Source organism: Rhinopithecus bieti, unplaced genomic scaffold, assembly GCF_001698545.2.
Source record: "Rhinopithecus bieti isolate Rb0 unplaced genomic scaffold, ASM169854v2 scaffold_40377, whole genome shotgun sequence".
NCBI lineage: Eukaryota > Metazoa > Chordata > Mammalia > Primates > Cercopithecidae > Rhinopithecus > Rhinopithecus bieti.
Genome location: NW_016817076.1, coordinates 445,025 through 469,348, shown reverse-complemented (window position 1 = coordinate 469,348; position 24,324 = coordinate 445,025). Strand labels below are relative to the sequence as shown.

The 24,324-nt window shown below is 35.3% G+C and overlaps 1 protein-coding gene across 1 annotated transcript in view; it reads left to right on the top strand.

The window, feature by feature from the left end:
• The first annotated feature begins 7,033 nt into the window (after positions 1-7,033).
• Positions 7,034-24,324, top strand: part of SLC4A10 (solute carrier family 4 member 10) — a 304,764-nt gene continuing 287,473 nt past the window's right edge. Inside the window, 1 exon segment of the mRNA XM_017855802.1 lies at positions 7,034-7,305. Within this exon segment, the coding sequence (XP_017711291.1) occupies positions 7,225-7,305 (81 nt within the window). The 5' untranslated portion in view covers positions 7,034-7,224.

Genomic DNA, 24,324 nt, shown 5'->3' with positions numbered 1-24,324 from the left:
TTCCACTGCTGAGTATCTATCCAAAAGAATGGAAATCAGTATATTGAAGAGATATATGCATTCCCATGTTTATTGCAGCATTTCACAACAGCCAGGATATGGAATCAACCTAAGTGTCCAACCACAGATGAATGGATAAAGAAAATGTGGTATACATACACAATGAAATATTATGTAGCCATAAAAGAGCAAAATCCTGTTATTTGCAGCAACATGGATGAAACTGGAGGTCATTATGTTAAGTGAAATAAGCCAAGATTGCATTTTAATGATAGCTAAGTTTATCAAAAAATTTCACTTAAGGGATCATTATTTCATTGGATTTTGTAAACAATGAAAACTTTTAAATATTAAATAAAATGCAAATTTTATTTATATATTCCTATCATTTACTTAGCACTGGAATAGTGCTTGGAGAGAATAAGTTGATACATTAAAAAATACTGTCTTTACACATGGTATTTTGGAGACTTTTGGTGGCTTTTGGTCCTCCCAAGTTATTCCTTGGCTGAAGGTATGTTTGATAGTCATTTGGAAGGTTTCTTAAGGCTACAAAATCTGTCTTTCTGTTTCAAAGAGTAAAATAGCTTGCCATGGGAAAATGACTCTCTTTCTAGGTCCGCTCATTCTACAGGTGTCAGAGAGAAAAAATAAAGTCTATGTCTACATTTATCATTGCACTGGTTTTCAATTAGTCTGCTTTGCCATCTTTTAGTAACTTCTATTCAAAGAGTTTTTTTGTCTTACAATCCTAGGTATGTTCTTTATGGATTAGCAGGGTATCTTTGTCTATAAGCATAGAAACAAGGAAGCTTTATTTATCCTAACTTGTTGTTACCATTCCTTTTCCATTTTCATATTAACTATTTGAAACTATTATTCTACGTAGAGAGTGTGTGATGACACAGTTTTGGCCAGACAATGAGGAAACAAGGTATTTCTATTGCAGAATGTAAATAGATATAACCCTTCTGGAAGGAAATTCAGCAATTTTACCCAAAGCCTCAAAACATTTATATTCTTTGATCCAGTAAGTTTACTTATTGGGATTTATTCTAAGACAATAGATGATATGTGTAAGGCTATGTGCACAAATATGTTTATTACATTGTTATTTATAATATTGAAAATAGAAAAAATAGAAAAGTCTAAGAATAGGAGATTGGTTCAATGAAGTATGGTACCTCTATATTATAGAATACCAGTTAGCCATTAAACATTATGTTACAGAAAATACTTACTGACATAAGGAAATGTTAATATAATACTTGGTAAAGATGAATAGTTTACTATCATTTTATGTGTATGTTATTTAAAATACTAAAACTAAAATATCAACAATGGTTATCTGTGTATAATGAAATTTTATGAGTGATTCTCCCCACCTTTTCGATCTTTATGTTTTCTTCTGTCTGTATAGATATGAAGCACTTTTATAATAGGTATAAAAGTTAGCCAAATACAAAGTCAATATTATCCAGAAAATTATTATATCTCTTATTTTCCTCTATTGTGTGATCCACTATACAGTTTTACTGATGATGATGAAATTAGAAATAAAAGAAATCTATTAATAACTGCAGTAAAAAAAAGGTGTATTATTAAGGTTTGCTGCAGTCATTTGTATATTGAAAGGATACCGTATCTTTACCTGTTTAGAAAAGCAAAGGTGTTTTATTTGAGGCACAAACACTTCATCTGAACTGACCCTATGTGTTGTGACACCCTACAACATCTACCCCAACAAGCAGTGTTGATTATTTGCCATAATAATTAGGATTTCAGTAGAAATGGCCAGCCTCCATCTATAAGGTGTTCTTTCCTAATAGCTTTGCTGTACACTATACATACGTGGTGACCTATGCCCTCAAGTTCAACCATATTCCTTGTAAATGTGAAAATATGGTAGTTTCATCACTTCTCAAAAAAAGAGAAATAGGTACTCTGCAGTACTCTCAGTGCTTTCCATTGTCCTGCTATTAGTGAAAATCACTTAAGATAAAATCTAACTAACAATGATTAGTTAGACAAATAGTGTCAAAAAGTTATGTCATACAATTTTTCCAGTTTTTTCATATAGCACTAAAACTGTTGTGAGAGCGAATTTGTCAAAAACAGTCTGTACCAGCTTTAGCCCAGTACAAATAAAGTGTGAAAGTAAACAATCCATCACACACACACATAATAAATCATATGCAAAGCACATAAGGAATGAGTTTTTTTTTTTAAAGTTTGGATAGTCAATGAAAGTAGATTTGAATATTTTTATGAAATTAGATCAGAAATTTGAGTACAACATTAGAAAGACTGAAATCTGAAGCAAAATTTTTAGTGAGAAGAGGAAGCACATGAGAAATAGGGGTATTTGTTGAACTATTGAAATACTCCAAAGAAACTAGTTTCTATTTTTATGAAAAACAATGAAGTCTGTAGGTAAATATTTATAAGATAAGTCATATTGGGAGCCATCTTTAAAAAATCAGACATTTTGTCTTTTTTTTCGATGTATGTTTTACATAGTTGGGGTTGTACCCCACAAATATATTGGTATCTTACTTTCCATTTAATATGCTATTATGCTATATATTTTCCTTTGTCATTAACATCTTTTGTTCTTAATATTCAGTGGTTACATGGCATTACAGTTTTGGTGTTCCATAATTTAATTAATCTTTCTCTTATTGTTTCTATTTTTTTTTTTACTTTTAAATAATGTAGCACTAAAAATCTTGGAGCATAAATCTTAATCTGCACTATTGCCTTCAGACAGGAAATACTAAGGTGAATGATTGAACATTTTTAAGACAATACATTTTGCCAAGTTATTTTGAGAAGATGAACTAATTTATACTTTTTAAAGCAATAGTATGTAAAACAAAATGAATTACTTGCATTTACTGAGGTATTTGAAGCAAGTCACTTTTGAATACAAATAAAAGGTAAATTCTTTATGATAAAAGTAAACTTTAATATAGAAACCTTGTGATTCTTATAGATTTTTTTACTGTTTCTCAACTAAAAATATTAAAATGAATGTTATTTGAATGACTAAGATATAGTGTATTTATACAAAAATATAACTTCAGCCGGGCGCGGTGGCTCAAGCCTGTAATCCCAGCACTTTGGGAGGCTGAGACGGGTGGATCACAAGGTCAGAAGATCGAGACCATCCTGGCTAACCTGGTGAAACCCCGTCTCTGCTAAAAAATACAAAAAACTAGCCGGGGGAGGTGGCGGGCTCCTGTAGTCCCAGCTACTTGGGAGGCTGAAGCAGGAGAATGGTGTGAACCCAGGAGGCGGAGCTTGCAGTGGGCTGAGATCCGACCTCTGCACCCCAGCCTGGGCGACAGAGCGAGACTCCGTTTCAAAAAATAATAATAATAATAATTATATATATATATATGTATAATTTCAAACAGTGACTTCTATTGGGGAAAGCCAGGAAACAGGAATTCTAAATTTAGACCTTGGCCCTCCTAATAACTGATCTTGGGTATGTACTTAGCTCCCCTAGAGTTTAGTTTTCCCCATCTGTAAAATAAGTGTATTGGATCACATGATCCCTAAGAGATGAAAAGCAAGAGCTAAATGAGTAGTAATTATTATAAAGAAGTTCTTGCTCTTTTTAAGATGCTAATCCTTTATTATTTGAGATGTTCTTATGTGCAGCAAGTCATTAAATANAAAAAAATAATAATAATAATATATATATATATGTATAATTTCAAACAGTGACTTCTATTGGGGAAAGCCAGGAAACAGGAATTCTAAATTTAGACCTTGGCCCTCCTAATAACTGATCTTGGGTATGTACTTAGCTCCCCTAGAGTTTAGTTTTCCCCATCTGTAAAATAAGTGTATTGGATCACATGATCCCTAAGAGATGAAAAGCAAGAGCTAAATGAGTAGTAATTATTATAAAGAAGTTCTTGCTCTTTTTAAGATGCTAATCCTTTATTATTTGAGATGTTCTTATGTGCAGCAAGTCATTAAATAAATAGAGTTACCTTCAATGTGTGCTTTTTACCCTGCTGTGGTCTGAATGTTGTTGCACCTCCAAAGTTCGTGTTTGAAAATGTAATCACCAATATAATGGCATTAGGTGAGACATTTGGGAGACGATTAGACCGTGAGGGCAGAGCCCTCGTAAATCAAATTGGTGCCCTTGTAAAAGAGGCCCCAGAGAGTTGCCTTGCCCCCTTTCTGCCATGTGAGGTTAGAGTGAGACTTCTCAGCCTTGAGAGCTGTGAGAAATAAATATTTGTTGTTGTGGTATTTTGTTACAGCAGCCCAAATGGACAAAGATACACTCTTTTGGCTCTCTCTTCATTCAGTCCAAGGGTGTTCTGCTGGGTTTTGGCTACTTTTCATTTCTTTTATCAAATATTTGTTAAGTCTTATTAGGGAAAGTCTAGAGGTATTCTGCTTTACTAGTATGACCATATCTTAATAACCCTGGTATGAGTAACATACTGTATGAATAATTAATTTGTTTTAGAGCAATGGTTTTCTAAAAATGGGGTATCATAGTTTTTAATAATTGACTATTAAGAGGGTCAAATAATAGATTTTAAGTAATTTTTTGGTTTAAATAGATCTTGTCAACTAGATAATACAGAGATTAAGAGCTGCTTTGCACTCAGGTTTCATGTTTTTATTACAAAGATCAATTGTACTTACAAGAAAACACTGAAGGAAATTCGATTATATATACTAATTAATAACATCCAGAGAATGATAAAAATATCATTGTTTGTATTCATGCTGTGACAAAATACCTGAAAGAAAAGTTCTATTTTTGTATTTTTCATTATTGATTCATTTAATAACTTTGATATGTAATCGTATAGGAGATTAGGAATGAACCTTGCTTGATGTTTCTCTTTTCCTCATTTCTCACATTCAATCCCTGAATTCTATCTTTTTTCAGTAAGATGTGTATCTGAAATCTATTCATTTCTCTTCATTCCTACTGCCACTTCTTTGGTTCTGGCCATCATCATCCCCTGATTGAAATTATGTAACGTTCTTCTAATTTGTCTCCCGTCCTCCAGTTTTGTTTTACTCAATTGTCTATAGAGTAGCCAGGATATTTTAAACCTGATTATGCTGACGGTTTCTCATTTCCCTAAGGGTAAAGCTCACACTCTTTAAATGGCTCCTGAGACTTACCATGACTGGGCCTCGCTTCTCATCTCTCCCCTCTGTTCTTACACTTTATGGTCTAACCTATTCTATATTTGCCGTTCCTTGAATGTGACTAGCTCAGAATCTTCTGTTTTAACAGTACTTCCCTAGGGAAATCCTCTCTGATCCCTAGATTAGGGTAGGATGCCTTGCTACTGCTTTCATATCAGCTTTTAATTCTTCAGTTATAACAAAACATACTTGTTTGATTTATCTGCTTTCTATGATGTCAGGTTTTGTGTTGTTTGTTATGGAGTCCCTAGCACCTATACGGTACCTGACACACAGATGTTCAATATTTTCTACAGGAAAGAATGAATATAGAAAGAGAGACGATGTAGCTTAGGAAGGCTTTATTGAGAAGATAGGTCTTAAAGGATGAGTACCTATTTTGATTAAAAGAGGGTAAATACTACATAGATAGAAATATTTGTTTACATGTGATTTTTCATTCAGATGTGTTATAGTACACATACAGCAGAATACCAAGCTCTGTGTCTCCAACCTGTGCAGTTAGAGGCAGTAGTTTTTCTAAAGGTATAATTTGGATCAGCCCAGTTTCTTAAGACTCATTGTGGCTAGTCTCCATCAAATGTTGTGTGTGAAAGAAGGGAAACCATTCACAGGTAAATAAAGTGTTCATAGTCAAGAATTCAGGCTGTTCATAATGTGAGGGCTGTTTCAGGATGATATGTTGTACTTGGTGTCTTAATTTTGAATGTAGTTGAATTGACTATAATCTTAGTCTTTTCTTTTTTTTTTTTTGGTTTGTGTTTTCTTTATTTCTAAAACACAACCTTTTGTCACATGGTAAAGAGAAAGCATTTCTAATTATAATTTTGAGATATTGATTCTATTATTAGAACACTTTATCAATCTTAAAGTTTCCTGATTCTGCTATGTTGTGGTAAAAGAAAACAGTACTCAAACTTTGATAATTAAGACACAGTGAAAATTCATAGTAAAATGCCAATAACTTACATAGGTTTCATTACTTGACTTAACCATGCAGTTTTAGAATTTGGTAATACCACATTATCTTTTACATGTAAACTCTTTAGAAGATATTAAATAAAAAGATAAAATGTATGTTGGTCTGAAGAATCTGAAACATAAATGAAATCCCTGAAAATTAAAACGGGACTATGTGTTTACCTATTTACTATTTACACAACTATCAAAGATTGCCAAAATAAAACTCCTGTGTAGGCACTCATCATTTTGATGGGTGGATAAGTGATGATGCCCATAGTCTGGAGGGAAGATTCCTTCAAAAGAGTACAATTTTGCTTGGCAAATCTTTTGCATGTTAAACTCTTTAGAAAAGAAATTAAATAAAATATAAAATGTATGTTCATATGATGAATCTGATACATAAATGAAATTCCTGAAAATTAAAAGGTGAATATGTATTTACCTATTTACTATTTACACAACTATCAAAGATTGCCAAAATAAAATCCTTTTAGGCACTCATCATTTTGATGGGTGGATAAGTGATGATATTCAGAGTTTGGAGGGAAGATTCCTTTAAGAGAATATAATTTTGCTTGGTAAGTCATAAAGCCTAAAGCTTAGTCACGTATAGAGAAAGCTGCCTAATAATTAAGAGTTGACATTTTAACACGGTATTTGCAACAGACACATTGGATACTTAATTAAAAGGAGAACTGCTTATTTTTAAAGGACTGAAAAAATTTGACTCTCCTTGGCAAATGAAATCTTCATAGTATCAGAAATGGGAAATCTGAAGGATGTGGCTCATTCTCTGTTTGGATGATGCAGAATTGCTCTAAGCAGTAAGCTTACTGTTTTCAGACAGCATTAGCAGCATCAGCAAATACAACTGTGTCAGTCTCTCTTAGTATGGGGTGTTTGTAACTGCACAGGGGAGATGATAAATAGTATATGATTTGACATCTTGATGATGGCTTAAACAGATACTGATGGACAGATCTGCTGTTTGATATTTTTTTCACTAGCCCTGAAGATGCTGAGACATAGAGATGGCTGTGATTATCTTTTGTAAGACAGGAAATGCAGTCTTTAGGGGTTTCTGGAAATAGAAAGGTCATGCAGTCTGGAACCTGTGAGCCTTTTCAATCTCTAAGTCATCAGGTATGACCTCATGAATTATGATGATAATATTAGAATGTAGGGTGCTTGTTTATTCTAGTTCTTACTCATTGAAAATATGTTGATTAATGTAATTGTTTATTGTCAGACTTTCCTTAGGATATTTGAACAAGTAAGATTTACGGCAGCTGAACAATATGATTATTAGAAATGTGTGTGTATGTGTGTGCCTGTGCGTGTGTATGTGTTTAAATTTGTGTTTACTTTAGCTTTTTGGGGGAGAGGGTGGTAAAGGAAGAGATTCTTTGAATGTAATTAAAAGCAAGGTTTGGGGCGCTTCAGATTTTCCAGATTAAGCCTGAATAGAGTCAATCTTTATATTTTACTTCAAGTGATAAAAATAGTATAAATTGATCAAATTGATAAGGATACATCATAGCTAGCTGCTTACAGATAGTGATATATTACAAATATTTTTATTATTTGGAATTTCTTAAGCATAGAAACTGATGCTGCTACCAGTGTAGTATGCCATATAGCAATGAAAGTTTGGTGAATAGAATCATCTTTGTCAGCATCTGACCTATAAACTAATTTCCTGAAATTTATGTTGCATTATCTGAACTGTTTTAAAGACATCGGTTTTAATCATTTCTGAGATCTATTGAAATACTGATGCTCTTGGTGCTTTTAAGGTAGATATATACTAATGAATTGTTCATAGATGAAAGCAGACTATAAATCTGTTTTTCACAAAGAAAGCTTGTGACATTTAAGCTTGTTGAAGATTTTTTTACCCAGAGAGCTTCGTCCTTTGCTTACTTTCATTTTCAAACTGAAAATACTTGACTATATTAAACAGGCAAATGATTTGGATTTCAATGTCCATTTTGTCCTGAAACTCTGCCATTTATTTTAAACTATTTTCACCCATCAAGTTATATATAATGCATTAACTTTGATTTGTTGTAGTATATCCTCAGAATTATATACTTGGGTAAGAAACTACCTATATTTGACATTCAGATTTTGAAGGAAATATATTTCATTTTTTAAAATATTGCACATACTTCTGCCTCAATGTTAGAGAACTTTTCAGGTACTCCATATTAAATAAAGTAATTAAAAAGAGATAAACATGTTGCAGCAGTTCTTAACAGCAAGATGGTTTTGTCTTCATGATTCTGTAGCCTGATTGTAATTTAATCCCTTATCAGGGTGAAATGACATAGATTAAAAAATGAATATATTTAAGGAAGTCTGAAACAATGAATTGATTCAGTTAAGGGGTAAGTTTCTCCTTTTAATTAAAACACATTCTGCCTACTGATATTGACTATAATTTATATGTTATTCAGGCTACTTAGCCAGCTTATATTCTTATTAGTAGGGAAGATTGGCATATTCTTAAGCTTGATTAATTTTGAAATGATTTGAATATACCTTTTAATTGCAACAAAACCTGTCTAATCTGTTAGAATTTATTTCCAGTATTTGCATGTATTAGTCATTATGAGTACATTCTGTTTCTTGGCATTGCTTTGGGATTCCTCTTGGTATTGGTTTCACAGCATTCTGCTATTTTTCACTGTATTCCTGACCTTTCAAGAGAACCAAACTGTAAAGATTTTTGGTTACTTTCCTTTAGTAGCATTTAAATGAGGATATCTCGATAATTTTGTAAGGTGGAAAACAATTACTATTTTAGAATTGTCATTTCTGTCACAAATCAGAGAAATTTTTCTCTGTTACTATTTCAAAATACACTACAATAAAAAGCAAAGACTGGTTAGAATGTAGTTGAATGCAATGTCAATCTTTCTTCTTGCGTGGCAAGATAATCTTGCCCTTTGGAATGATAAAACTGATTGTAAACTTGCCCAGTAATGATTGGCCATCTTCCTTACAAATGTTGCCTTCATTTATACTATTTTACATGTATTTCATGATACATCATAAAGGTTTCTAAAGGTAAGCTGCCAATAAAAAACTATTTGAGTAATTCTTCAATTCAGTAAACATAGTAAAGGCTGATCATTGCATGATACTGTATGGATTTGGTGTTAGGAGGAATGCAGAAAAGAAAAAGTCATTTCCTGCTTTCAAGGAGATTAGACAATGTATACAATAAACTGTGTTCACACTTTGAATTGACTTTTGGTAGGCAGTATGCTACAATCAGTTTTAACTTAATCTATAAGCTGATTAATCCTAGAAGGAGTTACATGTAACTTCTTTTTCCTCATGTAAATTTCTTGATATTAGATAAATGAAGGCTTAGGTCAAACTGTATAATTATGCATCCCATAACTTTATTTAAAATTGCATTAAAGACTTTTAGAATGCATGATTTCTTGTACAGGGCTTTATAAACTGTGAATCAGTAAAATAGCTTTGCATGTTGTATAAGCCATCATTGTCAGTCTGAGACTGAAGGTGGACCTAGTTCACTGGCAGGAGGCAGAAATATCAGCTCAGCATAGAGACTTGATCAGTCCTGTCTAATTCCAGGCTCAGTGTGGGTAATTGAGTATTATGGAAGGGGTTTTTACTGTATAGGGATAAAACTTGGCAATAAAGAGTAGCAAATATGGAAGTGTCTGTTACTAACTAGGTCATTTGGAGAGTCCTTTGAATAAAATGGGGGAATAGGATTTACCTCAGGCTCTGAGAAAGCAGATCAGGACCAACTAATTACAGAAGCGGACCTTAGCTGCTGCTTGGTGAAGAGTAAGGCCATTACTCTCTTCTCTTTTATTCCAATATGCTTGCTGAAGTTGCAGGAAGGTGGGTAGAGAAGATGTAAAGCGCTTGTTTCCCCAAAATCCCAAACTGGAACACGCTTCCTGATAGTGCCTCCAAAGTGCCTGTTTGCTTGTATTAGAGCAATAGAAAGTTGATTTGCAAATTCTTCTGGTTTGTAACAGCTGGCTACAGTCAGAGGCTAGTGCAATAGTTCAGTGTCTGGACTGCCATGTTTTCTGGGTTCAATTCTTAGCTATGCTACTTACTAGCTGTATCATCTTGGCTTGTTTCCGGATATGTAATATAGGGATAATAATGGCACCTACCTCAGAGAGTTGTGGTAAACATTAAGTGAGTTAATGTATATGAAACACTTTTAAGAGTACCTGACATATAGCAAACATATTATTGTCAACATCCTTTGTCGACAGACTTTGTTATAGACATTCTAAGAGGTTGGATGGGCTATTGGCAGGACTTTGTAACAGTCATCATGCAGTTTAGTTTTGTTCCCTCTCCCTTACTCTCTTTATCAAATAAGAAATTATATATGGTACACTGAAATAAAGATAGTTACAAAAATGCAAACAAAGAACAACATGCTATATCCAATTCAATTATTTACTGACAATAAGAATTGTGACTTGATGAAAGATTTTGTGTTTAAACTTTGCATCTACCTACCAGGCTGATTCAAACTCTCTTAGAATTCTGTGTGCAGATTCTTTGCTTCTCTGGATTATACCAACTACTTTATTCATGACTGAAAGATTACTAGGACTTTGGGAAAATTTAACAGCAACTTAAGGTCTTTCTTGTTTATTGTTTAAGACTAAAATTAAGGGGTTAAAAAAAAGCCTTTCTTTAAAGGCTTAAAGAAAATAATAGGGGCAAATTTACCTAGATTTAGTGACACTTAGTCATTAAAAGTGTCCAGGACAAAACATTTTACTGAAAGTCAAACACAACTTGTTTTAATAACTTTATTTCTTGGCATTTTATTCTAGATGAAACACTAAATGAAATATATTATAAATAGAATACAACATATATAAATAGAACAATTCAAGTTCCCATTTGATAGAGTATAATATTTTGAATTGCTGGTGATTAGTTAATGTAAAACATTAATCTGCTTAAAATTCTCAATAAACTTCAAAGACAAGTGAGTAATATGATATTTGGATTAAATTTACCTGCTTAAATATGGCATTTTGTTACATCTCTGAATTTCACTTCTCTTCTCTGAAGAAATTTCCTCAGTGTGCTGCTGTTTCCCCCCAAATTGGCACAGAGTCAGTTGAATCTCAGAATAGTGCAATTTTTAAAAACAAATATACAAAACTCTACAATGTTCTAGAAAGAACTGTACTGGGCAAGGATATAAAAGTCTGTAGGTCTCTGCCTTCAGGAGGTCACAGGTAATGGGTTGTAACTACAAAATACAAGTAACTATGGCAGAATATGGAAAGTAGTGAATGCCATGAGGTAGGTCTTGAAGACTGGCCAACATAGAGAAAAGATCATTTCAGGCAGAAGAAACATCATTAAAGGTAGGGAGGCAGAAAGCAAATAATAGAATAGTTCATTTTGGCTATATCCTAGTGGGATAACTTAGACTTATCACAGAAAAGGTGTGTTGGGACCAGATAAGTATAGAATCTTGAATGTTAGATTATGGTTTCTAAACTGAGAACATTTCTTTGCTGATGTACTTATTCCTGGAAAAAATAAAATATAAAACAAAAAGAGCAGTACCTATATTTTGAAGTCACTTGCAGAGCTCTAACCCTGTTGAGACTTTGAGAATGAAAATTAAATTCCTGAGTAGATTTAGTAGTTAGTAGACAAGGTAGGGGGTAGAAACAAACTGAAGGATTTTAATAAAATTTTCTATCAAAATTGCACATGAGAGCATTTCTCAGTCTATCCACAAGCACTCAAAAGTCCTAGATTTCAGATCCTAAGAGACCTCCTGCTTGTCCGTGATGTAAACTCCATTTTATTGGTACGTAATCTGATTTAGCTTTGGCTTTGTTTTTGACATTTCCTAAAGCAAGGACAATCTAGTGGGATGATTTTAATACAATGAATACTCATGTTACTATGGTGAATAGTTGGATAAAAAGGACTTTGTCTTAGGGAAAATTGGAAATTAAAATTGCCATTTTGAATCACAGAAGTCACTGAATATTTTACCTTTGTTCTTTGTTCATTTAAAAATGATAAAGTAAACCATGTTTGCAAATACTTTTAATATCGCCTTCTTCTACTCCATACACCAGAGGCATTTTAGTATTGCCTGAGGTTAGTAAAAAAGCTGGATACCTTCCAAGAGCAGATTTCCTTTAGATGTGACAGCTGGGATGTGATTTTTGGTATCAGATGCAGGAAGACGTCATTTGTACATGGTAATTGTGAAAAAATTGGAACCTATTACTCTCACTTAGTATAAATGATCCATAAAAAGTATGTCAGAAGTAAAACTCCTGGAATTCTACAGGGAGAGTTAAAATAAAACCAGACACAGGTGCTCACCTGACTCTATTTTTAGAACAATAGGAGACTCATATAACGGAGAATACTCTGTACTTCCTGTATAAATCTACATTATTTAAAAGTCGTATTTTCTAGAAGTTCTTGTGAAGTTGTCCTTATTAATCTTTGCAATTTCACATTGCCTAGGAAAGAGCCATTCACCTGGTAGGAACCCAACAAATTTTCAGTACTTGTTTTAGAATCAGAGTCCCATTTCTGAAAGAAACCTTGTATATCATTGGGCTTCAAGTTGCTTTAAACGTTTAAACACAGTTTTGTTTCTCTAAAAGCAAATAAAAGGCATTTAGAGGAAAAGGACCCTTTCTTCATCTTAAGACTTTTAAAAATGGCAATACAGGAAGATTGATAACAACAATAAGTTAAAGGAGAATTCAGTATTCCTCCATGAAACTACTCTTTCTAAAAGGCAACAGAGACTGGTTCCAGTGAAGCATATTATGATGTGTGGCATGTAAATGTATACCATTATTTTTGTATACCAAATGTATACTACTCATTTTTTCCACAAATTCAATTTAATCTCATAAGAATTTATTGAGGCTACTGTATAACATGGAGGAAAGCTGTATACCACAGTAGCAAGGAGCTAGGTTTCCAGAGCGGGACTCCTGTGTTAGAATCCTATATCTTCCACTTTACTGGTAATTTTTGACTTAGGAAAGTTACTTAATCTCTCTTTTCTTCAGTGTTTTCATCTGTGAAATGAGGACACTAATATGTTAATCTCTAGAGTTGTAATGAAAATCAAATAAATTAATAAATTAATACTTCAAACAGTGCCTAGAGTGTTTGATACAGTGCCTAACTTAATAAACATTGGTTATTATAATTATCCCCACTGAACTAGGTAGAAGCTACAAATATGTATGTGTATATTAAATATGCATATATATACACACACATACTATACATCCTATGTAAACACAATTTTAGTATGTATGTATATCTATACATATGTATACATTCTACCTTAAGCATATATAGTATACTGAAAAAGAAATTTAGTAGCTTGCCCAAGATCAAAATTGCCAGCAAAGTATAGGATGATTGAAGTTTCAAACCCAGAAAGTCTAGCTCTACAGCTGTTGGTCTTAACTACTGTTTCATACTGTTTAGAGTATAAACACCTAAATTAGATAGCTATGTATAAATTAGTATATTCTAAATGCCAAATTGAGACTGAAGCCATGAAGGTAAACTGAAACTACTGTGAAAAGACTTAATGGAAGAATTGTGACTTTTATTTTATTTTAAGTTCTGGGGTACATGTGCAGGATACACAGGTCTGTTACATAGGTAAATGTGTGCCAAGGTGGTTTGCTGCACCTATCAACCCATCACCTAAGTATTAAGCCCAGCATGCATTAACTATTTTTCCTGATGCTCTCCCTCTTCTCTCACACACCGCAGCAGACCCCAGTGTGTGTTTTTCCCCTCCCTGTGTCCACGTGTTCTCATCTTTCAGCTCCCAGTGAGAACTTGTGGTATTTGGTTTTCTGTTCCTGTGTTAGTTTTCAGATGATAATGGCTTCCAGCTCCATCCATATCCCTGTAAAAGACATGATCTCATTTCTTTCTATGGCCACATAGTGTTCCAGGGTGTGTATTGTACCACATTTACTTTATCTAGTCTATCACTGATGGACATTTGGGTTGATTCTATGCCTTTGATATTGTGAGTAGTGCTGCAGTGAACATATGCATGCATGTATCTTTATAATAGAATGATTTATATTCCTTTGGGTACATACCTAGTAATGCGATTACTGGGTCAAAGGGTATTTCTGGTTCCAGGTCATTGTGGAATTTCCACACTGTCTTCCACAATGTTTGAACTAATTTACATTCCCACCAAAAATGTAAAAGTGTTCCTATTTCTTCACAGCCTCACCAGCATTTGTTGTTTCTTGACTTCTTAATAATCACCATTCTGACTGGTGTGGGATGATATCTTATTGTGGTTTTAATTTGCATTTCTCTAATAATCAGCCATATTAAGCTTTTTAAAATATGTTTTTTGGCTGCTTATATATCTTCTTTTGAGAAGTGTCTGTTCATGTCCTTTGCCCACTTTTTAATGGGGTTGTTTTTTTCGTGTAAATTTGTTTAAGTTCCTTGTAGACTCTGGATACTAGGCCTGTGTCAGATGGATGGATTGCAAAAATCTTCTCCCATTCTATAGGTTGTCTGTTTTCTCAATGGTTTCTTTGGCTGTGCAGAAGTTCTTTAGTTTAATTAGATCCCATTTGTAAATTTTTGCTTTTGTTGCAATTGCTTTTGATATTTTTGTCATGAAATCTTTGCCCATGCCTATGTCCTGAATGATATTGCCTAGATTTTCTTCTAGGGTTTTATAGTTTTGGGTTTTACATTTAAGTCTTTAATCCATCTTGAGTTAATTTTTGTATAAGATGTAAGGAAAAGGTCCATTTTCAATTTTCTGCACCATTTATTAAATAGGGAATACTTTCTCCATTGCTTGTTTTTGTCAGATTTGTTGAAGATCAGACAATTGTAGATGTATGGTCTTATTTCTGAGTTCTTTGTTCTGTTCCATTGGTCTATGTGTCTGTTTTTGTACCAATACCATGCTGTTTTGGTTACTGTAGCCTTGTAGTATAGTTTGAAGTTGGGTAGGGTGATGTTGCCAGCTTTATTATTTTTTGCTTAGGATTGCCTTGACTATGCCAGTTCTTTTTTGGTTCCATGTGAATTTTAAAATAGTTTTTGCTAATTCTGTGAAGAATATCAATGGTAGTTTAATCATTGAATCTATAAATTACTTTGGGCAGTATGGCTATTTTCATGATGTTGATTCTTCTTATCCATGAGCATGGATTGTTTTTCCATTTGTTTGAGTCTTCTCTGATTTCTTTGAGCAGTGGTTTGTAGTTCTCTTTGAAGAGGTGCTTCGCATTCCTTGTTAGCTGTTTTCCTAGGTATTTTGTTTTCTTTGTAGCAATTGTGAATGGGAGTTCATTCATGATTTGACTTTATGCTTGTCTGTTGTTGGTGTATAGGAATGCCTATGATTTTTGCATGTTGATTTTGTATCCTGAGATTTTGCTGAAGTTGCTTATCTGCTTAAGAAACTTTTGGCCTGAGATGATGGGGTTTTCTGGGTATGAGATCATGTCATGGGCAAACAAAGACAGTTTGATTTCTTCTCTTTCTATTTCAATACGCTTTATTTATTTATTTTGCCTGATTGCCCTGGCCAGAACTCCCAATGCTATTTGAATAGGAGTGGTAGAGAGCATCCTTGTCTTGTGCCAGTTTTCAAGGGGAATGCTTCCAACTTTTGCCCATTCAGTATATTGTTTGTGGGTTTGTCATAAATGGCTTTTATTATTTTGAGGTATGTTCCTTCAAACCTAGTTTATTTAGAGTTTTTAACATGAAGGGATGTTGAACTTTATCAAAGTCCTTTTTCTTCATCTATTGAGATAATCATATGGTTTTTCTCTTTAGTTCTGTTCATGTGATGAATTCTGTTTATTGATTTGCATATGTTGAACCACTCCTGCATCTCAGGGATGAAGTAGACTTGATTGTGGTGGATAAGCTTTATGATGTGCTGCTGGATTCAGTTTGCCAGCATTTTCTTAAAGATTTTTGCATTGATATTCATCAGGGATATTGGCCTGAAGTTTTCTTTATTTGTTGTATCTCTTCCAGGTTTCGGTGTCAGGGTGATGCTGACATCATAAAATGGGTTAGAGAGGAGTCCCTCCTTTCCAATTGTTTGGAATAGTTTCAGAAGAAATGGTACCAACCCCTCTTTGTACCTCTGGTAGAATTCAGCTGTAAATTCATCTGGTCCTGGGCTGTTTTGGTTGGGAGGCTATTTATTACTGCCTCAATTTCAGAACTTGTTATTGGTCTCTTCACGGAATCAACTTCTTTGTAGGTCAGTGTGAGGAGGGTGTATGTGTCCAGGAATTTATCCATTTCTCCTAGATTTTCTAGTTATTTGCATAGAGGTGTTTATAGTATTCTCTGATTGTTGTTTGTATTTCTGTAGGGTCAGTTGTGATATCCCCTTTATCATTTTTACTGTGTCTGTTTGATTTTTCCCTCTTTTCCTCTCTGTTAGTCTAACTAGTGGTCTATCTATTTTATTAATTTTTATAAAAAACCACCTCCTGGATTCATTGATTTTTTGAAGGGATTTTTTGTGTCTCTCCCTCCTTCAGTTCTGCTCTGATCTTGCTGATTTCTTGTCTTCTGCTAGCTTTGGGGTTTGTTTGCTCTTGATTCTCTGTAAATAGTTCTTTTAGTTGTGGTGTTAGGATGTGGGTTGGAGATATTGCTAGCATTTTGATGGGAGCATTTAGTGCTATAAATTTCCCTCTTAACACTGCGTTAGCTGTGTCCCAGAGACTCTGGTATGCTCTCTTTGTTCTCATTAGTTTCAAAGAACTTCTTGATTTCTGACTTAATTTTATTATTCACCCAGAAGTCATTCAGGAGTGGGTTGTTCAATTTCTATGTAGTCATGTAGTTTTGAGCGAATTTCTTAATCTTGAGTTCTAATTTGATTGTGCTGTGGTCTGAGAGACTGTTGTGATTTCAGTTCTTTTGCATTTGCTGAGGAGTGTTTTACTTCCACTTATGCGATCAGTTTTAGAGTAAGCACCATGTAGTGCTGAGAAGAATGTATATTCTGTTGTTTTGGGGTGGAAAGATCTGTAGATAACTGTCAAATTCACTTGATCCAGAGCTGACTTCAAGTCCTGAATATCTTTGTTGATTTTCTGTCTTTATGATCTGTCTAATATTGACAGCAGGGTGTTATTATCTCCCACTGTTATTGTGTGGGAGTCTAAGTCTCTTCATAGGTCTCCAAGAATGTGTTTTATGAATCTGGGTGCTCCTGTATTGGGGACATATAGAATTAGGATAGTTAGCTCCTCTTGTTGAATTAAACCCTTTACCATTATATAATGCCCTTCTTTATCTTTTTTGATCTTTGTCGGTTTAAAGTCTCTTTTGTCAGAAACTAGGATTTCGACTCCTGCTTTTTTCTGCTTTCCATTTGGTTGGCAAATTTTTCCTCCATCCCTTTATTTCGAGCCTATCTGTATCTTTGCATGTGAGATGGATCTCTTGAATACAGCACACCAATGGGTCTTGACTCTTTTTTGTTTGTTTGTTTGTTTGTTTGTTTTGATACAGAGTCTTGCTCTGTCACCCAGGCTGGAGTGCAGTGGCATGATTTTGGCTCACTGCAACCTCCATCCCCCAGGTTCAAGCAATTCTCCTGCCTCAGCCTCCCAAGTAGCTGGGATTACAGGCATGTGATACCACGCCCAGCCAATTTTTGTAGTTTTAGCAGAGATGGGGTTTCACCATGTTGATCAGGCTGGTCTTGAACTCCTGATCTCAGGTGATCCACCCACCTCAGCCTCCCAAAGTGTTAGGATTACAGGCATGAGCCAGGGTCTTGACTCTTTATCCAGATTGCCATTCTGTGTCTTTTGATTTGGGGATTTAGCCCATTTAATTTAAGAATAATATTGTTATGTATGAATTTGTTCCTGTCATCTTGATGCTAGCTGGTTATTTTGCAGACTTGTTAGTGTAGTTGCTTCATAGTGTCATTGGTCTGTGTACTTCAGTGTGTTTTTGTAGTGACTGCTAATGGTTTTCCCTTCCATATGTATTGCTTTTTTCAGGAGCTCTTGCAAGGCAGGCAGGCCTGGTGGTGACAAATTCCTTCAGTATTTGTGTGTCTGAAAAGGGTTCTATTTCTCCCTCACTTATGAAGCGTGGTTTAGCCAGATATGAAATTCTGGGTTAGAAATTCTTCTCTTTAAGACTGTTGAATATTGGCCCCCAGTCTCTGCTGGCTTATAGAGTTTCCACTGAGAGGTTTGCTGTTAGTCTGATGGACTTCCCTTTGTAGGTGACCTGGCCTTTCTCTCTGGCTGCCCTTAACGTTTTTTTTCCCTTCATTTCAACCTTGGAGAATCTGATGACTATGTGTCTTGGGGTTGATCTACTCATGGATTATCTTACTGGGGTTCTCTAGATTTCCTGAATCTGAATGTTGGCCTGTCTTACTAGGTTGGGGAATTTCCCTTGGATGATATCTTGAAGTATGTTTTCCAATTTGGTTCCATTCTTTCCATCTCTTTCAGGTACCCCAATCAGTCATAGGTTTGGTCTTTTTACATAATCTTTATGGTCCTTGGAGGTTTTGTTTGTTCCTTTTCATTCTTCTTTCTCTAATCTCGTCTGCCTATCTTATTTCAGCAAGGTAGTCTTCAAGCTCTGAGATTCTTTTCTCCACTTGGTCAGCTATTGATACTTGTGGTTGCATCGTAAAGTTATTCTGTTATGCTTTTCACCTCCATCAGGTCATTTATGTTCTTCTCTAAACTGTTTATTCTGGTTAACAGCTCCTGTAATGTTTTATTATGATTATTCACTTCTTTGCATTGGGTTAGAACATACTCCTTTAGCTTGGCGAAGTTTGTTATTACTCATCTTCTGAAGCCTACTTTTATCAGTTTATCCATCTCACCCTCAGCCTGGTTCTATGTCCTTGCTGGAGAGGCATTGTGATCATATGGAGGAGAGAGGCACTCTGGCTTTTTGAGTTTTCAGGATGTTTGCATTGATTCTTTCTCATCTTCATGAGCTTATCTACCTTTGACCTTTAGGGCTGCTGACCTTTGGATGGGGTTTTTGTGGGGTTCTTTTCTGTTGATGTTACTGTTGTTGTTGCTTTCTGTTTGTTTGCTTTTCTTTTAACAGTCAGGCCCCTCTTCCATAGGGCTGCTGTGGTTTGCTGGGGGTCCTCTGCAGATCCTATTTGCCTAAATCCCTTCCACACTTGGAGGTGTCACCAATGGAGGCTGCAGAACAGCAAAGATGGCGGCCTGCTCCTTCCTTTGGGAGCTCTGTTCCAGAGGAGCACTAACCTGATGCTGGCCAGTATGCTCCTGTATAAGGTGTCTGGAGACCTCTGTTGGGAGGGTCTCACCCAGTTAGGAGGCATGGGATCAGGGACTCAGTTAACAAAGCACTCTGGCTACCCCTTGGCAGAGCCGGTGCACTGCTCTGGGGAAAATCCCCTTTGTCTGGTCTGCCTGGACTCTTCAGAGTCAGCAGGCAGGAAAGACTAAGTCCACTGAACCCAAGGGACTGCGTCCCCTCCTCCCCACAGGGCCTCCATCTCAGGGAGATCATATTTCTCTCTGTAAACCCCTGGATGGAGTTGCTGAAATTCCCAAAGGGATGCCCTGCATGGTGAGGAGGGATGGATCCAAATCCCACCTAAAGAAGCAGTCTGGCCACAATCTGCCACAGCTGCTGGGCTGCACTGTGGGGAATTCCTCCAGGTCCAAACTACTTGGTATCCCTGGAACTGGTAGGGGAAAGCAGATGACTGGTGCTGCAGTGATGGTGGCTGTCCCTTCCCCCTAGTTCGTCTTAGGCACTCTCCAGCCTGCTTCCCATGGTCACAGCCTGAGCCTGCTGAAAGTCTGCACAGCCCTGTGCTTGGGTCCCAAGGCACTAGTGGCACGGGCTCATGAGCGGATCTCCTGATCTTCAGGTTTCACAGATCCATGGGAAAAGTGTGGTTTCCCAGGCAAGGTAGTACAATCACTCATCTTCTCCCTTGGCTGGGGGTGGGAGCTTCCCTTGCTCTGTGTGGCTCACGGGTGGGCTGTCGCTCCACCTTGCTTTTCCTCACTCTCCGTGAGTCATGCCAACTGCCTAGTCAGTCTCAATGAGAGAGCCTGGATACTTCAGTTGAAGGTGCCGGATTCACTCATTTTTGTTCTCTGTGACTTGACTTTCATGGGTTTTATTGTGCTTCCTTCTGGTTTCCTTTCCACTAGAAATAATATATGTAACATCATTAGCACAGTTCCTGGCATAGCTTCTCAATAAATTGCAGTTATTATTATCATAATCTTTCTGATAATTTTGTCTCAATCTTCCTCAATGTGTGCAACCTCCTGTTTGGAAAAAACAAATCTGATCTATATCCATGATTTAAATTGACTGTTGGTGGTTCTTAATAGTGACTATGCATCAGAATCAAATGTGTAGGTTTTTAATAACATTGAATCCCCAAACTTATTTCAGAAGCACTAGATAAAATCTATGGAGATAGAACCCAGGCTTGAATATTTTCGAAAAACATTCCAAGTAAATATAATTAGTAGGCAAGATTGAGAATTGCTGCTTTACATAGTGATGACTTCCATATCTTTAGCTGAAATCTGTACCTTAACCTCTGTGTAGTGTTGTAGACATTGCATACTGGTAGACATCTCTGCTCACTTGTCTTATAAATATCTCAAACTTGGTATGTATCAAACTAAATATACTATATTCTCTTCAAAATGTTTTTGTCTTTCATAGCATGACAACCTGACAATCATCCTCAACTTCCTTATCCCAACCTCAGAACCAATTAATCAGCAAATTAGGTGGATTCTTTCTCTGAAGGAGTTCAAAATCTTCCCGTTCTTTTCTTTCTCTTCACTTGGACTATTGTAACCATTTCTTAACTGGTCTTTTTCTTCCCCTTACCTCAACCATGCAAAAACCAATTCACTCACCCCTGAGCCGCCAGAGTACTCTTTACAAAATATAAACCAGGATCAGGGGTTTGCCTACTTAAACTCATTGAAAGGCTCACTATTACCTTCAAGACAATTTTTAGAGTTATTTTCATGGCATAAAGGCACTTAGTGCTTATTGGTCATCTCCTGCCACATCCCAAATACACCCTTCAATCACTTCATCTATATTGAGGCATTGGTAGCTTCCTCACATGTTTATTCACCACTTATTCATTTGTTAAACAGGTACTTTGTGAACATCTATTATTTCTTAAATGCTGTGGGAGCAGTGTGAACAAGATGGATACAATCTTTAGTGAAGCATGCTGTGGGAATCTGAAACAGGCAATTTACCAAATCTGGGTGTTGTCAAGTAAAGCTTCTCTGAAGTAGTGGTTTTTAAACAGTCATCTTAAGTTTTGTCTTAAATTCTACTGTTTAGATGGAAAGAGGTAGACTCTCTCAAGCCTCTTAAAATGTGGTCCCTTCTGTCTTTAATGCCATTGCCCCCTCATTTGTGTTTGTTTTTGTCTTACTGACCTTTTCTTATTCCTTAGGATTTATTTATGTTAAGCATCACCTCCTTTTGAAACATTCCCACATCCCTGAAACAACTAATTCTTAGTCGTTTTCTTCTAATGCTTTTTCTGGATTCCAGGATTTACCTTGGTTGAAGCACCATATATGCATTATTATAGTGATTGATTTTATTCTTTCTTAACTATGAACTGTTTAAGGGCAAAGGCATTAAATAGGCATCTTTTATTTCTTTAAAGCCATAACTTATATGGTGCTTGGCACATAGTTACTGCTTACTAAATTTTTTGTTGAATGAGAATGAAATGTTCATGAGCAAATATGGCCTAAATCACTTTGAACACTAGTAGGAATTCATATTGTCTGAGGTATGTAAGTATGGCTGGACCAGACTCTGAGGTGGTTTAAAGTGAAATTGAGGAATTTCAGATTTACGCTTAACTAATATATTACCTTTGTAGTGTAGCACATTGGCTAGAAGCATTGACCTGTCTTCAAACTCTTTCCGCTTCTTGTAGCTGAGTATTCCTGGGAAACTTTCTTCACCGCTTTAAGTCTCAGAATACTCGTCTGTTTTAAAGATTTTTAATGAGATAATGTATGCAAAGTTTTAGCATTTTTCCTGGCCCATTGTAAGCTTTACAATGAATGTTAAAGTTATTACTGTAATTATATGCAACACTGAAAAAAATAAGATAGCTAAGGAACAGTTTCAGAATGCAGAGTCAGAATTATTCAATGATTAACCACTCAGATAACAGTCAGAAAACCAAAATTTCAGTTCTAGTTCTAGTTCTAGCTCTCCTATTGGCTTGACTGTATCTTAATTTTCTCCTACAAAACAATTACAGTAAAAATACTAGATTTATGCTCTTCTCAGCTGGGTGGTGTAATCATTTGAGACGTCTAAAGAAAAAACTCAGTCAAATTTTAAAAAGTGAGGATTTATAACCTTTGAAATCAATTTTCCTAATGTATTGGCTTAATTGATAATGTTATGCTTTTGTCAAAGCTGTGTCATCTGTCTGGAATACCCTGTTCACCCTGATCCTGTTTGTCCTTTAATTGTTGGTTTTAGCAAAAGTTAGTGGTATTAGGTGCTCACTTATATATCCCTTAGAATACTAAACCTACTTCTGGCATAACATTTACCATGTATAGTATTTAAAAGCACACCTACTTGCATGTCTTCTCCCTTAGAATGTGAAGTCTTAGAAAGCAAGTGTGTCTTTTAATTCAGTATTTTCATTACCTAGTACAGATTGTGGCACATGTTAAATGATTATTAAGTATCATCTATTAATGATGTCTCAATAGATTATGTTTTATAGATTTAAGAATATTTAAAAATGCTTTAGGGTAACAAAAAGAAGATTTCTGAAGTTCATTGAGGGGTTGTTTACTGTGAAGTGCAGATTAGAAAAATAACAATTACAATAAATAATAATAGTAACAGAGTAACTATTAGAACAGAATATTAAATATCAAATAATAGTGATAAAAATAAGTATTATTTTGGCTATTTACTCTGAAAACATAATAAAATTAAAAATGAAGTAAAATGAGGAGGCTTTAGGTAAAACTAGCTAATACAATCTACACAGCTACTTTTCCTGTCTCCAAAAGTCCTGTTAAAAAGTCAACTAAGGGTATTTTTTTAAACCGTTCCTCTCTCCCAAAACTAAATCAATGTGGGGAGAATGTTAGAGGGAAAAAATTGACAAAATTTTATAAGCAGAAAGGCAGAATGAAAATGCTAAGTGTCTTGGCCCACTGAGAAATCAGAATTATGAATTGGCAGTAGCAAAAGCTGAAATCCAATCCATTTTACACTGACACAACCTGAAAAGGCACCAGGTACCTCTGTAACAGTGAATTGGCTGGGTGAGGTGGCTCACACCTGTAGTCCCAGCACTTTGGGAGGCCAAGGCAGCAGATCATTTGCAGTCAGGAGTTGGAGACCAGCCTAGCCAACATGGTGAAACCCCAACTCTACTAAAAATGCAAAATTTAACTAGGTGTCATGGCACATGACTGTAATCCCAGCTATTTGGGAAGCTGAGGCAGGAGAATCAATTGAACCTGGGAGGTGAGGACTCAGTGGGCCGAGACTGTGCCACTGCATTCTGGCCTGGGCAACAGAGCAAGACTTTGTCTCAAAATGGGAACAAACAAACAAAAAGAGACTCAAGTTGTTAAAAAAAGACTATCAATCTAAAAGTTAATCACATTTCCAGATACTAGCCAAGATTTTCACTGGAGAATTCTATTAAGAATTAAAATTAATGAAGAAATAATGTCAATTCTACATAATTTCTTCTAGAAAATAGAAGACAAAAAGACACTTCCAAAATCATTTTATGAAGCCAGAATTAATCTTGATACCAAAATCACACAAAAGCTATACAAGAAAATGTGCAAACTAATATCCCTCATGAACATCAATGCAGATGTCTTCAACAAAATATTAGCAAATTAAGTCCACAAATCTATGAAAAGACTAATATATTGTGACCAATTAGGTTTTATCTTGGGAATGAAAGGCTGGTTCAATATTTGCAGACCAAGCAAAGTAATCTACATTAACAGAATAAGCGAAACCATATGATCATTTTAATTGAGGCAGAAAATGCAT